The following is an 18,657-nucleotide window of genomic DNA, read 5'->3' on the forward strand; positions in this document are numbered from 1 at the left end:
ACATAATGAAGAGATTCTAATTGATTTGCAGGGTTCAGGGCTCATGGTGTAAGATTTCCACCTTAATGATCGCAGAAACCTTCCCATATGGAGGCATCTATACTATGATACATTAGATTCAGCATCGAAGGGCTTTTTCGCCTCTGGTTTAGGTCGATCATCGTTTGAGCAGAAGCATGAGCGAAAGCAATTACTGACCTGTTCATACCCATTCTGATTCTGCTGCCAAGAAGTTGGTGTAAGCTAGATACATAAAATATTCTGCTCTTCAGAGGGCAATAAACACCATCTAGCCTCTTGGGTTTGATAGAAAGATCAAGAATTGGAGAACTAAAAAGCTCTTGCTCTTGATCTTATCTTATAGCATGGATATCCCAAGAGTAACTAGGTTACTCTTGGTTACTCTAGGTTACATTAAACTATGCCCTCGCTTAAGGGCATAGTTTAATGGGTACTTATTCATCAACATACCTATTCATGAAGATTTCTAAAAATCAGTACCTGGCTGGCTCACAATCGCACTGATTGATATCTGAAGTATGACTGCAGTTATAAATCAACTAAGGGTTTAAAAGGGTGTTGTTTTCAACAAGAGTTCGAAACAAAAATGCCCAGGAAGTCTCATATCTCTAAATGATAATTTTTATCAAATCAACACACAATTGACAATTATTCAAACAAATTTTCCGGTCTACACAATTCTTCAGAACCAAATTCATCAGTCTTGAGTATGGAATTCAATAGACAATACATGAATGGCTTCACTTTCAATTACACAAAAATTGAATTTATATGCGTTTCAAAAGAAACAGAGCAGGCTTTTTTCATCATTCTTTATCTAAAAATTTTGATATTTGCGGATATAAGCTTTCCGCTCTATTCTTACGAACATATTCTCATCCATGATAATAATGAGTGATTTTTTTGCTGGTATCTTTTTGGCAACACTATTTTAGACAGATCACTCGTGAATCGTGCCTTGTGTCAATGTCAAACTTGTTCAGTTTGGTCTATAACTCAACCATGAATCGACTTACGAATGAACAACGCTTGCAAATTATTGAATTTTATTATCAAAATTCATGCTCGGTGAAGAAAGTGCATCGTGCACTTCTTCCAATTTATGGGCAGTTTCTCGGCCTGCTGAGAGAGCTATTGGGAAGCTTGTGACTGAATTTCGAACCCAGTTTTCATTATTGCGGCTGTATCCGCCAGTGTTCGTGATGACCGTGAAATGTCGATTCGCCGCCATTCGCAGCAATTGGGCTGTTACTCCAAATTTTGCTATAGACCAGCCACAAGCATTGCAAGAGCTACTGATGCATACCGAAAAAGTCACTGTTTGGTGTGGATTATGGGTCGGTGGCATCATCGGGCCGTACTTCTTCAAAGATGACAATGGCCACCAGCAACGACTAACGTTCTGGAAGCCAATATTGACGTGAAATACCGGTCAATATGTTAGAGTTTGCCAAAATTGGACCTTGCGCATGGATCATCTAAAGCGGAGCAGCAGACATTTGCATGAAATCATCTTCAAACATTAAATTATATTAATCGTTCTATCGATTCCAGTAAAGATTTTATAATTTTTTCCAATTTTTTCTGTTGTTTTGAAAATCAAATCCTATACCTCTTAAAAAATCACCCGTTAGTTATGTAGAATTTTCACAATACATTTTATTTAATACGCGTTTCGCTGCACGGTAGCTTCATGAGTTACTGGTGAACCACTAACTACCTCACCAGTAACCAGTAGCTGATGAAGCTAACGTGAAGCGAAACGTGTTTTAAATACAATTTATTGTGAAAATTATTTAATTATTATCATGGGTAGTGCTATTGATTTTCATCAAGCAACGGTTCAGAGTATTCATGATTTCAATATATTCTTATTTTTCTATCCATACAAAGCTTACAATGTTATTATCTTGAGAATTGCATACTGAATATCTGATTTGTATTCCCATTGAATCTCATGTTAGGTCATTGCCTGCTTTTGCAGTATTCACTTCTATGCTGCCTTCGTATACCTGCACGCATTAACAACATTCAAAGATACCTATTCATTAAAATTAATGGCAGTGAAACTAAATCAACCTCCTTATTTGCAAATTCACATAAATGAATTGCGAAAGGAGTTATAACCAATTAACTGGAAAAATAATAAATACGGGCTCAAATGATAGATAGGGGTCATATTGAAGTTTGTGTTAAATGGGTTGAAATGGGGTTTTCGGTAACCACTTATCCCCCCACGAACAGCAGTTCTCAGAAGTCTTCAGAAAACTTGTGTGGGCAAAATAATCATGTATAAAAAGGTTTTACCTCGTAATATGGGATTACTAGAACGGCCAGGCAGTACTCAGACTGGCTTAGAATGTTACTTTCCTTAGTGGAAGTAACTAACCAACCGGTTAACAACTGATCTCCTGTGGTAAGGCCAATATTTTCTTTACATAATTTCTTAAGTAACTTTTATACAGATTGACATTACCGAGACGAAGTTTAATAACGCTGCTTGTAGTTACAATTTAGGTGCAACTCCTATAGTAATACTATATTTTTAATCATAATATGCGGTTTTAGTTGAGACATGGAGGCCGTTCAAAAAGTAATAATGAAACACTCTACAGAAATGAGTATTTATTCACTCTTTCAAACTTATATATTCCTTTTTGAAGGAAACACCGTGACCTGGATAAATGAAAGATATCTACTAGAGGTATAGAAACGTGGCTGGGTTTTCTTATATGCTTGATTGACCTTCAGATCCAGATTTTTGAGTTAGTGGCCTACCACTCTTTCCCTTGCTAATTTTATTGTTCAGATCTACATTTATAATCATACTCCGGGCGCCCTCTCGTAGTAGCATCGCCTTGTCACGGTAATGCGGGGCTCTGCCGTGATTGACTCAGTACACCTCGAACTTCACTATTCAAGAACTCTTTCATCTGGAGAACTGCGTTTACGTGAAATAAACTTCCTGATAACATTTTTCCAAATGGATTTGAATCGCTGGATATTAAATCCATGTGAATCGCTACTTTTGCATAGGCACCGCTCTGAGAGCGCCTCAAGGATTTTTCTGTAGTGCTTGTGTTTTGTCCTTGAAAAAAAATTCTGCCACTGTTATCCTATCATTTTCAGCTTGATCTCATTGAAAGTAAAGGGTTTCGTTGCTAGAAGAATCGCGACATTTAAAATAAAAGATGTTCATAATAATATCAATTGTATATAAATTAATAAACATGGTTATTGTTTGAAGGTGATTGACAATGTTTCGTGATGAATTTCACTAGTTCGGACTTCCATTGTCTACTATATAAAATGATTTGAAATCCCTGAAACAAGTAAAAAAAGAATAATTAAAAAAGAATAGTTGAAAATAACAATTATATTAAGCAACAATAAACCTGAAATGAAATGATAGTGAAATAACCTACAAGTAAAAATATAATAATTAAATAAATAAAATTAAAGGAATGAAAAAAGAAGAAAATAATAAAAAAAATTAAAAAAATAAAAAAGTGTAGAGATTCCAAGTCACGTTAGTTCACGACGTTTCGATTGTTGGTATCTACAATCGTCTTCGGGTGGTGACTGGACTGATTCCTCCGAGAGATGACTATTTTATAGGTCGTTGAAATACTTTCACTTTCTCTACTTTCCATTTTCCGCTTCACTGATTCCGTGAGAGATGACCGTTTTGGCGGGAGTTGGTCATTTTTCGATTGATGATGGGTTTCCATATGTTTCGTATATCTACGCTGGCCTGGCTGAATACGTTGTTGGACAACATGTATGCGGCTTCCTTAAATTTTCTCCTGAACCAATGTTCCTCTCTGTGCAAGATCTCAGCTTGGGACCACTCGATGTTGTGTTGATGGGTCCAAACATGGTCTGCTATTCCTGATTTGCTAGTTTCTCCTCGCTGTGTGTGCTTCTTGTGCTCGGCAATGCGAACATTCAATGGCCTCTTAGTTTCACCAATATAGGATTTTCCGCACTCACAGGGTATCCGGTAAATGCAATTCTTGGAATCGCAGTCCGCGTTTGGGGGCCTGGTTTTCGTGAGGCTGCTACGGATAGTGTTACCGGATCTGAAACAGGTTCTAATGTTGTACTTGGAACTAATTCTTCTTTTCCTCTCCGATAATCCTCTGATGTAGGGAAGTGCAAGCACTGGTTGTGACGGCTTCTCTTCCTTGCGAGGCTCCTGCTGTCTTTTAGCCAAAGTCTTTTCTACCATCGCTTTGGAGTATCCATTCCGCTGAAGATCATTTTTGATGATGTCTAGTTCCTTCTCGAGACCTTCCTTTGTATTACAGAGCCCAAAAGCACGGTCTAATAGAGTCTTGATGATTCCTCTTTTTGTCGATTGATGGTGGTTGGATTCGTGGTTCAGATACTGTCCCGTATGAGTGGGTTTTCGGTATTCAGATGTTTCCCACTTAGTGTCGGTCCTCTTCAGCAAAACGTCTAAGAATGGCAATTCATTGTGGATTTCCTTCTCCATTGTGAAAGTAATGGAAGGTCTCACGCTGTTGATGTGTTTCAGAAAGGCGTCTAGTTCAGTATTCCCATGGTTCCATATTATGAAGGTGTCGTCAACATATCTCAACCAGACTCGAGGTTTCTTGTGGGCTTCTTCAATGGCCAGAGTTTCAAACCACTCCATATATATGTTGGCTAAAAAGACTTTGGCTAAAAGACAGCAGGAGCCTCGCAAGGAAGAGAAGCCGTCACAACCAGTGCTTGCACTTCCCTACATCAGAGGATTATCGGAGAGGATAAGAAGAATTAGTTCCAAGTACAACATTAGAACCTGTTTCAGATCCGGTAACACTATCCGTAGCAGCCTCACGAAAACCAGGCCCCCAAACGCGGACTGCGATTCCAAGAATTGCATTTACCGGATACCCTGTGAGTGCGGAAAATCCTATATTGGTGAAACTAAGAGGCCATTGAATGTTCGCATTGCCGAGCACAAGAAGCACACACAGCGAGGAGAAACTAGCAAATCAGGAATAGCAGACCATGTTTGGACCCATCAACACAACATCGAGTGGTCCCAAGCTGAGATCTTGCACAGAGAGGAACATTGGTTCAGGAGAAAATTTAAGGAAGCCGCATACATGTTGTCCAACAACGTATTCAGCCAGGCCAGCGTAGATATACGAAACATATGGAAACCCATCATCAATCGAAAAATGACCAACTCTCGCCAAAACGGTCATCTCTCACGGAATCAGTGAAGCGGAAAATGGAAAGTAGAGAAAGTGAAAGTATTTCAACGACCTATAAAATAGTCATCTCTCGGAGGAATCAGTCCAGTCACCACCCGAAGACGATTGTAGATACCAACAATCGAAACGTCGTGAACTAACGTGACTTGGAATCTCTACACTTTTTTATTTTTTTAATTTTTTTTATTATTTTCTTCTTTTTTCATTCCTTTAATTTTATTTATTTAATTATTATATTTTTACTTGTAGGTTATTTCACTATCATTTCATTTCAGGTTTATTGTTGCTTAATATAATTGTTATTTTCAACTATTCTTTTTTAATTATTCTTTTTTTACTTGTTTCAGGGATTTCAAATCATTTTATATAGTAGACAATGGAAGTCCGAACTAGTGAAATTCAAACATGGTTATTACTTTCAACAAGTGTTTATTATTAAATACTAAACGCACGCAACTACAGGGTGGAATCGGTAAAGTATTATGAACCAGCCTATACCAGCTGAAATAAATCATAAAGAAATAAAAAAATTGTTTGGGCACTCTACTAGCGTTTGACATTCATAACGAGCATTTATTAGTCTTTACTATTAGGAAACAAAGTACAGTCCAACTACGCATCTTGTGTCTAATATTTTCAGTTTCTATTTCATGTAACTTGTCACGACTCACCATGTCTACTTTGAATATCTTTAATAAAATTTTCAAGTGACAAATGAAAAATTATAAAAGTACTTGACGAATTTAAAAAATTTCAGGTGACAAGAGTTTCAAACTTTCAAACTTTTCAAACTTTCATTGATCTTGTTGATAATCACTTTTCAAATCTGTCAATTGGGAGATTTTATATTTTGCAACAATTATTGTAAATACATTTATGGCTTGGAGCAAACAGCATCGCAATGAGAAATTCTCCTCAATGCATAAATTGAAGTACCACACAGGTAGGTATGGCGTACGTGCGGTTATTACCACTCCTTCCAAAGCTTGATTATCGTCTAATACAATTTTTGGAAGTGACACTACATTTATCTCTTTTTAAGCACCCACCTAATAGGAGACATTCAATGAGTTGAATGGCATCTCCGGTTTATCTGCCTGCGTTTGGTATCACACGTAACCCAAACGTTCACTGACCTATTTTCCTCTTTGCGAGGAGCCTTGATAACTTGATTATTACAGATTGTTTTGAACGGCAAACAAGCTGTACATTGTTTTGGTCACGTTTCTGAATGGTGAACTTGAATTTCAATGATTCGACTTAAGTTTCATGGTTGTTTAAATTCAATGAAAAATACATGTTAAAAACATTCGTTATTCTTACAAGAGGAAATATTCAAATCAGTTTTTGGATTAGCGAAAACTAGTCTTGAAGGTGATGATGATCATCTTAGATTTCGGAGCAGTTCTTCTATGACAAAAATATAACTACAGATGTAAAATTGAAAGAAAGTTTCGGTTGGTGAATTATGTTGCCCAAAGGTGAAAAATACATTTCATAAGAGAGCCACTATGTATGTTGCATACCTACCAGTGTATAGGAAAAAAATTGTCCATAGTTAATTTCTAATAGTAAAAGATCCGAATTTGAAATCATATTCACTAATTATTTCAATTGACCTAATCGTATAATATGAAATTTAGCATAATAAAAAATTAATTAATAATAATTAATAAAAAATTATACATTCTGAGTTATCTCTGATGACTGGATATTACGGCTGCGTAAAGGGTGTTTATGTTAAGTCAGGTAGTTTCGTGTGTTAACACCTGTTTCGGATTAGGAAAATTGCGTCAAGCGTGTTTATGTTGACTCGGGTAGTTTGGTGTGCTGATACCTGTTCCTGGATTAGGTAAATTGTCAATAACATTCGTCGACCCTGTCGTCATGCTGTTAGCTATTTTTGAACTTCTGAGAATGGGAAGCCATATTCGGTTGAGGTTCACAGCCACTTCTTTTCTGTTGAAATTATCCATGTGTTTGTGGATCTCGATTGTCAGCCTTGGTATCCTTGGTTGGAGGCAATGAGTTTCGTGTTTTCGAACAGAATCCTGTGGTTTCCTTCACTGAGTGCATGCTCCGCCACATCCGACTGGTTAGTTTGGCCTGAATATGGAATCCCATTCTGAGGAGTTCAAGAATAGCAAACAGCATGACGACAGATACAAAAGGGCACAGGTATTGGCACACCAAACTAGGTAAGTCAACATAAATACGCTTTACGCAGCCGCAATATCTAGTCATCGAAGATAACTCAGGATGTATAAACCTCTGAAAGAAGCTAGCTCCTCTAGTGAAACGTCAGGAAGAAATTTCAAAAATCGACGGTCTTCAAGCTCGAAAAATAGTGATACTTAATGAAAAACGAAGAGAAACTTACAAAAGAGACACTCATCAGGCGGCACTTTGATATTGAGGGGTCAGGTTTCTGTGACCTATATTCTGTGTTAGAGGTGTTTAATGTCATTTCTAGCAGTAAATTCAAATTGTTTGATTGCAGTTAAGGAATTAATACGATGTCTTCTTGGCAGAATTTTAGGCCAACATTTCTACAATATCAATCAAACTAGCTCAATTTTGCAATGTTCAAATTCAATAACCAGGAAAAACTAGCCAATGTTTGAATATTCTATAGGCTTCCAGTTTCCATTGGTATGGAATTTGATCATTGAAAAAAATTAGTGTAATGTTTGAAAAACGTCATTTTTGCCATTCGCGGTGTATTTTATAGCATTTCTACTATATCTCATGGAAAATACTAGTTATTGATTGAACAAAATGGATTAATGTTGTTTCTGATTCTGATCTTAGACTGAGATATTCATTTAAAAAAAAACGCAATTTAAAAAAAAACGAAATTTTTTGCGAGTAGACTATATTTTGAAGTTCCGCCTGGTAAATACATTTTTGGTTCAACTTGAAATATATGATGATGAATGGTAGATAGATTCCACAACTATTTTTTAGTTTTATATTTGTAAAAAGGATCCTGTCCCTGACATAACACAGACTGAATCTTTAAAAGTTTCTAACACTTAAATATGTTTTTGAAAAAATGTGAGAGATATCCTGTCAATAACGGAAAACTATCTAATACTGTTTTCCAAAAAATAGTATTTTCTTTCAGATATTAGAATATGAAAGTTAGTCTTTTCATGCAACAAAAGTCCATATTATTAGGAAATTCCTTCTACACCAGTCAATATTGAATGAAAAATCAATAAAACCTGATAATATCGGTAACTTTCGCCATGTTACTTTATTGATATAAAGGTCAGTTTTTACTTATATTCATTCATATAGGAAATGTTAGACAACTGTATCTATAGACTTTCTATATACCTATCAACAGAAATTGTGACTATGTGAATGCCTTATTGAAAAATATTCATGTATTTTTCTTTTCATAGAGTTTTAATTTCACACTGAAGTATTTTGTTATTTTCGTCTAGATATTTCGCCTATCTACTAAATTTCATAACAGATTTCTCCATATTGAAACGAGGTTGATCTCAACATATCTTTTTCATAAACAGATATGTGAGCAGATGGAAATGACAGTAGCAGTGGCTATACTTATGTGACAGAAGTTTCGGAAAGTTGTTCAAAACCGTTCGAAGTCTTTTGTAGGAAAGCAGCTGATAGAAATCCATTGTTTTTGTTTCAATCTCGACCTCAAAATTATAACCTTGACATTTTTTTCTAGCTAATGTATTTTAGAAACAATTTTTCAAACCTTGACACCATTCGATTTTTTTATACCGTGAACTGGATACCTTTTTGCAGCACCTTAACAACAATCTGAAAAATCTGAATTACGAATCACTCCACCACCAATCTACCAAAAGATGAATCGTTGAGATATAAGTAAAGTCTTGACGAATAACTGGGCTACATTAGGAACAGACCCTGGTCAGAAGATGACAAGAACTCTGCGATAAGGCAGTCAAAACCAGTGCTAGGCTTTCCTCAAATCAGAGGACTGTCGAAGAGGATGAGGGGAATTGGGTCTAAATATAACATAAGAACCTACCTAGTCTAGAGCCAGGAACACCATTCGCAGGAGTCTCTCAAAACCAATCCGTTAGGAGCCATATTAGTGAGCATCAAAAAAACCCATCCAGCGGAGAATGTTAGGACTCACTAACATAATATGAAGTGGTCTAAAGCTGCATTTCTTCTCATTTTTTCAATATTATTTTTATTATTCGCAAATTATAGTCATTAAACTTATTTTTCAACCTATTTATTTTGTCAAATTAATTTCCATTTAGACTCAATAATTTGTTTTAATTACAGATACGCGTACATAACATTTCGAATTCCAGGCTCATTGTTTATTTCTTTCCATTTTTTGTATTATTCCCTTTTTTAACTAACTCATCAGATTTTTCGGTAAAACAACTTAAATCAGGACAAAGACGTATCAATTTAATATCATGGATTTTCTCACCTCACTTCGCTCCCTAAACTGGTTCTATCTGTGAAGGTTTTACTATTATGTAAGCACAGATAGACATATCAGCACAACTATCTTTCAGAATGTTAAGCTTGAGTGACGACTGAATGCTATAAATCAAAATTAAGTTTGATAAAGCCTCATATAAATAAAAAAATAACAAACACGCACGTATTAATATAATAATCTAAGTAGAACGTTCAAATACCTATCTATACAAATAACAACGAACTCTGAGAACCTTGAGTAGATGTAAATTAATGTTTACTGCAACGAGTAAATAAAAATCGAAAGTTATTTACAGAGGAAAAGGAAGTAGAAACGCAAATTTACATATGTTGGTACGTTGCGGAGAAAGGACAATGTTTTACCAAAGCAATTTGTGTTCACGAATCATTTTAACAAAGTTTGGATATCTTTAAAAAAAACTGAAAAATTGCCTAACTCTTTTCAATAATTTTCACTTTTAGTTTTGATATAAACACCCTATATATTTTCCCACGTTTCGATATATTATTTCAAGTAAACTTTGTTTTCACATATCTATTCCTATTCGCCACATATTTCAAGATATACCTAAATCGGTTTTTGAGTTTTTTCGTATTTTCTTTCGATGAGTTGCTTGTGCAATTGATTAAAATGTCCGTTCATCTCCAAATATTTCAAAATGCGACACATAACAGAATTGTCAGGTCCTTTTTGTATTTCATTTACATGTACTTCAGAAAATGCTGTTTCGCTCTGTTTTCGAGTTCAATTTTGGATTCAACTGGAATTTTATATGAATATCTCCTTAAATAAAAATCCATACGATATTTATTCTGTTTAATCATAGTTTCAGAGGTATAACTGATCCTATTGCCCGCATTTTTGTAGTGGCAGTGTTTCTAAAAAATTTAACTCCACCGTCCAGAAAATGCCTGATTATTTTTATGAAGTCACACTTTTTTCATAATTGTATTTATTATTGATTGAAAGACAGAAAATATCGAAATTTCTATTATAGAGTTATTTCTTCTACTGTAAATGAAAAAATTTCGATTCAAGTGAATATTTAAGAAATATTTCATATAAAACTGAACGTTGTGGTGTATTTTACAACGATAAAATGCTATTGCTAAATACGGAGTTTTTCTTAAAAAAAATTATCTATCGATGGGAAACTTAGATGAGAAAAACGATGGCATTTGGGAAAAGTTTGATGTATTTTGATTTTTGAAAATTAAAAGCTTTTTCTCATGTATATTTCTTTATTACTATAACATTCTGAATGGATTCGAAAAGCGAAGATTCATCGAAACAAACGAAAAAAATTGATGAATATTGTCATTCTGACGAAATCCTATAGGTTTGGGAATACGTACTTCCTTAAGGTGCGTATTCACCAAAAAAGCGAGCACGAGCGAGCATTCGTGTATGTTTGCTCGTGTTCGCTCATGTTCGCTCGTGTTTGCTCGACATATTGGTGTCTCGTCCACACCAGAGCGAATATCTTCAAGTTCGTAGTCGTAGTTGAACCATCTACTTTGTGCGGGCAGAGCGTGCGCGGTAAATATATCTGAAGGAGCGTATTCACCAAAAAAGTGAGCATGAGCGAGCATTCGTGTATGTTTGCTCGTGTTCGCTCATTATTGATTATTGATGCAGAATGCTCGTTCACTCTTGTTCGCACCTTTAAAGTGCGTATTCACCAAAAAAGCGAGCACGAGCGAACAAGAGCGAACAAGAGTGAACGAGCATTCTGCATCAATAATCGTCTGGTGAGTACGGGCTAGCGAGCGAGCGAACGTATGCTTGTTCGCGTTTAGAAAAGATCGAGAAGAAGGCGCTACATCAAAGAAAATACTTGTTCGCGGTCGTTTAGTGTGAACTCAGTGTGAACGGGAAACCGCCTTCTTCTCGATCTTTTCTGAACGCGAACAAGCATACGTTCGCTCGCTCGCTAGCCGGTATTGACCAGACAATTCACAACACAACAAAAAAATATTTTTTGAATGTTTCCTACACTAAATTAGTCAATTTCTACTAATTTTGGGGTGATAAAAACGAAAATAACAATGAAAAATTTTTATTAGCTCTGGTTTTTGAGATACACAGTACTTAATCTTAAAGAGTAGTTATACTATACGTGAAAAGTGAAAGTACATAAAACAATTCTGTTATGTTTCTTTTAGAATATTTTAAGTACAAAATTAATAAAAAAAACATTATTCTTAGTGTTTTGACAAATAAAAGAAGTTTGTACCACCAAATTTCAATTAAGTCCATCCGATTCATTGTAAGATCGCTGTCGATGTAAGTCTGCAAGCATTGCTTCATTCCAACGGCCCTGATATCTCTGTTCCATTAAGGCAATGTCTTGATGGAATCTTTCTCCATGTTCGTCACTCACAGCTCCACAGTTTTGTGGGAAGAAATTAAGATGAGAGTGAAGAAAATGAATTTTTAAGGACATGTTGCATCCAAGTTGGTGGTAAGCTTGAAGAAGCTCTTTAACCAATGCTGTGAAGTTATCATCTCTTTTGTTACCTAAAAACCCATGTACAACCCCCTTAAAGGCTTCCCAGGCTCTTTTTTCATTTCCTGTTAAAATCATGTCAAAAGCAGGATCATTTACGATTTCACGGATTTGAGGCCCAATAAAGATGCCTTCCTTGACTTTAGGATCACTCAACCTGGGAAACTTTGCTCTCAAGTACTTAAAAGCTTGTCCTTCTTGGTCCATGGCCTTCACAAAGTTTTTCATTAGTCCCAACTTAATATGTAATGGGGGAAGGAGAACATCCTTAGGATCTACAAGAGGCTCGTAAACTACATTTTTCTCATTAGGGTTTAGGTCTCGTGTAGGCCAGTTCATTTTTTTATAGTGAGATTTTCTATCCCGACTGTCCCACAGACACAAAAAACAACAGTACTTGGTGAACCCTAATTGCATTCCTAGGAGTATAGCAATGACTTTCAGATCACCACAGATGTGCCACTTGTGTTGTTCAAATTTGATTGATTGGAGAAGTGTTTTCATATTTATATACGTTTCCTTCATGTGAACTGCATGACCTATAGGAATAGAGGGTAGCTGATTTCCATTATGCAGAAGTACAGCTTTTAAGCTTAGTTTTGAAGAGTCTATAAACAGTCTCCATTCAGATGGAGTGTGATCCAAATTCAAGCAGTCCATCAAACCATTAACATCAGAACAAACTACGAGGTTTTCTTTTTTCTCAAAAAAAGGAAGCAAATCTTTTTGACGCTGTCTGTACTGAGATATTTTCACATCATGTTTTAGAAGATTCCACTGTTGTAGTCTTGACCCTAACAGCTCAGCCTTTTCCTTAGACAAACGAAGATCTCTTATAAGGTCACTCAACTCTGCTTGACTAATTCTGTGCGGATCACTAGACCTATCGCTTACCTCAAAATCAGAGTCATAGGATGTAGAAGGATGGGTTGCTCCTTCTAAACAGTCTTCATCACCTTCCTCTAAAATTTCATAGTTTTGGAGTGGAGAAGGGACTGGCAAATTGTCTGAGTGTGGTACAGGCCGAAGAGCAGATGGGAGATTAGGGTATTTAACCGTTCCTCTTTTCTTCATAGATAAACCTTGCTTAATGGGAGGAGTTAAGCAGAAATAACAGTCGTTTGTATGATTGGTAGGCTCACGCGATACCATAGGTACTGCAAAAGCCATTGCCCGGTTTTTATTTTTCAGCCACTCTCGCAATATGACGGAACAAGAATTACAACATATATGAGGAGCCCATGATTTATCTTGGTCCCCAACTTTCACACCAAAATAATGTTCATAGGCTGTCTTAACGATAGGTATCATTTTACGTTTCTGAGCCTTAAATGTTATTTCACCACATATATAGCAAAAGCTATCGACAGAATTCACACACTTTCGAGGCATTTCAGATCAGCACTTAAATTAATTTAAAATCAACTTCACACGATAATCTCAATAGCAACCACGTGCGTACAATTGACAAACTCACATAGGTTATGTTTACTACTTAAGAACAGCTGATGAGAGGGGTGTTATGTAAACAAACATGTGTACCAACTGTTGGTGATGAAATATTTCATTTGTTGAAAACTCAATATACATATATATAATATAATGATACTATATCTTGAAAACAAGAGCTAATATATAATTTTTATGGTCACTTTCGGTTTTAACACGTGGAAATACATTAAAATCATCTAATTTCAACCCCGAAACAAAAACTTTGTTGTGTTGGGATTGATGCAGAATGGTCGTTCACTCTTGTTCGCTCTTGTTCGCTCGTGATCGCTTTTTTGGTGAATATACACCTTAAGATACTGAATATGCTCGTTTCAAACTACAGGGAAGGGTTATCGAAAGAATTGGATAAAAGTTAAACGTATATTGAAAGCAATAAATAATAAGAGTCTATAATAAAAATAAAACGGTACTTTTATTTTAAATGTATCTGATGATGGGCGTTGTTTTGTTGTTGCTAAGACCAGAATGATTTGTTGCTAAGACCATACAGAGAACTTTTGTGTTTTATCATCCCTCACAAAACGAAAAAACTTGTAACTTGTATTTCATCAACACCGTAACTAAACGACATTAATCATAAACATTCTTGTTCAATAAAAAAATCGTATTTTGTTAGAATTTAATACAGAAAAGTAATGAATCTTTGGCATATTTGAAATTTAAAATAATGGTATTAATTTTGTGACAATCTTGAAATGTGTGGGTAGATATAGATGCTCATTAACAAAGTTCACTTGAAATAAAATAATGTATCTGAAAATGCAAAAAATATACATTTGAAATAAGTAATTTATGCGTGAATTATCGTGTTGAAGTAACGATGGCTGTAACACACTCTATACGTAAGATCTCAAAAAAATTGACAGAAATAAGAGTTATTCAACATAGTATCTGAAAATGTTGAAATATAAGGATGTTTCACTTGAAAAACATTTCGTTCTTTAGTTATATACGGAGATATATCTAACGGTATGCTGAACTTGGGCGCTCCTATATTCTGTTGTTGACTATGATGATGATGAATATATGCTCTCAATTACATATTTTCATATCATTATTTTTTTAATTATTAAAAAAATGCACACAGGAGTCAATTTGAATTCGATATTTGATAATGAAAACAGGTAATTTTTATGTTTTTTCTCGAACATTAACCTTCCAAGTGTTGTACCTCTACGAGTACATGCCCTCGAGATGGTGTGTAAATGTTATATCGTGATATATAATATGTGCCACTTATGTTGAATGAATATTGTTATGGGTTTGGAATTTGAAAACAGGTGGCATATTGGTATATTTCTTTTTTTGTGATTACACCCTGTGGTACTCGCATCAGTATGCCAAGAAGTTTTTCGATTGATCACCAATAGGTTATTTACAAATTACAAAATTGACTAAGAACATGCCTTCCACATTTCAATAAGACATTTGGGATCGAACGCCTTTTCCTAAATAGCAAAAATCTCCAAAAGATTCATGAGGTTTTTCACTGAGATCCACCTAGTTGGCAACAAACGAATGAGTTTTCTGAAATACATGAACCAACTGAAAGTAACCCTTGATTTTTTCTAGGAATCACACGTTAAAAGGTAAGACCTCATTAGTCCTTAGCTCGCACAAGTTTCTCAACTTCTGAGAGTTGTCATTCGTAGGGGGGCGACAGCTGATTAACGGAAAAACAGATTTTTCAAACAGATTTTTCTGTGATTTGTCTCTCTCCATACCACAAAGAACCGACCAATTGAGTTTGTGGCAATTCTTGGATTCGTTCACAATAGAAGAAACTTTGGATGGAAATGAAAAACCGACGTTTACGAAATACAAGGAAAGGAGAAAATGCAAAAAGTTCCTATCAATCCACAAGTTTCCCCGTATTTTAGTAATTCATCTCCAACGGAAAGATTAAGAGGCAAATTGAATGTTGTCATCGAATTTCCTCAAGAAGGATTAGATATGGACAATTTTGCAGCAGAAAATGTGGCTACTTGTTGTTATAATCTATATGCACTTTCAAATCACAGTGGAACTACTTACAGAGGGCATTACACAGCATACTGCAGACACCCTTAAACTGGCACGTGGCACAAATACAACGATTCACACGTGTCACCAATTTCAACAAAATCGCTCGTGAGTGGAGAAGCATACGTCCTCTTTTATGAAAAGAATGGAACAAAATGGCACCTTTGAGATAACTGAGGGAAAGTTTCTTCATGCTCCTGTACCAATATATTTGATATTTATATTCAAATATGTATTTGAATTTGTGTACCTGATAAGTTGAATTTATATTGTTTTATTATAGTTATATAAATTACTGATAGGAAGTGTTTTCGAACAATCTTTGCCGTTCTATACTCATGTCACGATTACATGTGTTACTTTTTGTAAGTATTTGTCACGACGTGAATGTGAGTGTTGCAAAATTTTGAGAAATAGCTTAGAAAAATAACTTCTGGAAAAAGTTTCTATATCCAACTTCACCACTGAAAATAATTCATCAGAGTTGTCCTAAATACTTCACTCAGAATCAATATTGAAAAAACAGAAGCTCGGAGGGTTATTCATTTTTCAACATGTTTTCGAAAATTCATTACAAAACACTAATTTTAATGTTAGTTGAGCTTCTTAATCATCTAATCATAAATTTATGTTTCTCAAACTACTTTCATTATATTGATGTCCCTTCAATAAGAGTATTTTCATTACAGAAACTAAATATTTATTTAGTAAAGAGTATCCATAAATATGCCATTAATTCTATAAATATATAAATACGAAAAAAAGGTGTTCAGAAAGTTAATCTACAAATTCGTTATTGTATACAATTCCAAAGACCAACGTCCGATAAGGAATACTTCAACATATTATCGTAAATATTTTAATAATTATTTTTCTATGCTATGGCATAGCGGTTTTGGAAAATATGCATACCAAAGACATTTGAATGATATTCTATATAGGGTAATCGTTTTTTATGACATTAGCTTTTTATTTCTAGGATTTCCGGCAACAAGAATTATGTCTCAATTATACCAGCAATGTATCTTCTTAGTATCAGTAGAGGAAGTACGATAATGCATAATAATGAATATTCCTTGATGAAAAGTACAAAAATAATACGTTGGGAGTACAAACAGTCACAGCTGAATATAAAATGTACACTAGCCTACATGCATAAACTTAAATATTTCCACCGGTAATGATTCTTATGGCACTCTTTTATACAAGTAAATACTCGTTTATCAGAAGACAGGATACCCCAATTGAAAATTCCATATCACAGGTGGTAGTTTACGGTCGCATAGTACAAGCTCGGCAAAATATCTTCATTACAGAAGTTATCCAAGAATCTCAAGACATAACCGTTTTTTAAAGTTGCTACAGAGTGTTTCATCGAAGTTGAACCTTTTCGAAGAAGCTAAGATTCTTACAAGGTGCACAATATTCGTAAATAACAAAAAGTCCAGGTGACGTATAGTCGAAGTAAACGATATTGTGCACTTTTAAAGTTGCCCGCACTCTCAAAGGCCACAAAAACCAATACATAGAAATGAACCAGCTAGTCCACGTGGAATGTAGACTTGGCAGTTCGTATTGGATAATTTTTACTAACCGAGCTTTATGATTGACTGAAGAGTCATAAAATTAAATTTGAAGTCATGTTACGGCGACGAATAAATATAGGGGAAGGTTATCGCCGTCGTGTTCAGTTCAGGAACTGATCGCAATTTGAGTGTTAAAATTCGATATTGGTGTAGTTACGATTACTTAAAATTTTTGTTATCTGTTCAAAATGTGACGTCCTTGTACAAGTACTAATAGTACTTGTACAAGGACGAGTGTAATAATAACGCAGATTTTTTTCAGTGTTTTGATTCCAATAGTGATGGTGAACAACGCGAAAAAGAGATACCAGTGAATAAGATTCGGATGCCTTTGAATATTGAAACACAGAGAGTATGTTTCAATGTTATAAGAATCTACATCTCAAGTTTGGTTTCGAGGGAAACAAACTATTACAAGCAACATCAGATTTGACAGAAATTCCTTTCTCCACTGTACGTAAAATCGTCAAAAACAAATCTTATGAACGCAAGACGCGATATGATACAGGGTTACCAACCTTTAGATGTCCATCTAATAAAATCATTGAAAAAATAATATACGACTGTTACAAAAGCAATGAGATTCCTACAACTGAAATCGTAAAGAAAAAATTGAATACTTCCGGCCATAATGTGAGCTGCTTTGACACAACTTTTCAGAATTGGATAAAGAAACTAGAATTTAGATTTAAAATGTCAATTAGTTATGGAAAGAAGAAGAATAGTGGAATTGCGTAACAAATACTTAGAACAAATAACTAAATATAGACAAGAACAACGGCAAATTTTCTATTTAGAAGAAACTTGGTATGACACTCACGACACAGTTACGAAAAGGTGGACTGATAGTTCGAGAATGTGTACGCCTAATATGCCTGCAAACAAAGGATCGCAACTAATCATTGTGCATTGCGGAGGAAGTAAAGGATGGGTTCCGAATTCTTTGAAATTGTGTGGAAAAAACTTGAGACCTGCAATATTAACTATCATACGAACATGGAAGCTAATATTTTGAGAAATGGTTTGAAAACACATTGCTCCCAAATTTAGATGCGAATAGTGTAATAGTTCTTGACAACGCTTCCTATCATTCGCGACAGATCATCAAAGTACCAAATAAAAATTCCAGGAAAGATTTAATACAAAGTTTTTTAATGGATAACAATTTGTATGTTGAAGATTACTATACCAAAAACCAACTACTTGAAGTGTTGCAGACAAAAACATTTGAAAAAGTGTATGCCCTTGAGAGTATTGCTGAAAAGTATGGACACACCATACTGAGACTTCCCCCCTATTTTTGTGATTTCA

General features: G+C 35.1%; 1 protein-coding gene across 2 annotated transcripts in view; it reads right to left on the reverse strand.

Moving 5' to 3' along the window:
• Window positions 1-18,657, reverse strand: part of CBP (sarcoplasmic calcium-binding protein) — a 37,105-nt gene that overhangs the window by 9,867 nt on the left and 8,581 nt on the right. The window contains exon 1 of one of the 2 annotated variants that reach the window (XM_074185662.1): window positions 15,773-15,796. The exons of the other annotated variant lie outside the window; for it this stretch is intronic. Within the exon in view, the coding sequence (XP_074041763.1) occupies window positions 15,773-15,781 (9 nt within the window). The 5' untranslated portion in view covers window positions 15,782-15,796. Of the gene's footprint in view, window positions 1-15,772; window positions 15,797-18,657 lie in introns of those variants that run through there. 2 annotated transcript variants of the gene reach the window in all.

The sequence above is a fragment of the Leptinotarsa decemlineata genome, unplaced genomic scaffold (genome assembly GCF_025532065.1).
Source record: "Leptinotarsa decemlineata unplaced genomic scaffold, Ldec_3_MD MMD2_tig00078346_RagTag_RagTag, whole genome shotgun sequence".
Classification (NCBI taxonomy): Eukaryota; Metazoa; Arthropoda; class Insecta; order Coleoptera; family Chrysomelidae; genus Leptinotarsa; species Leptinotarsa decemlineata.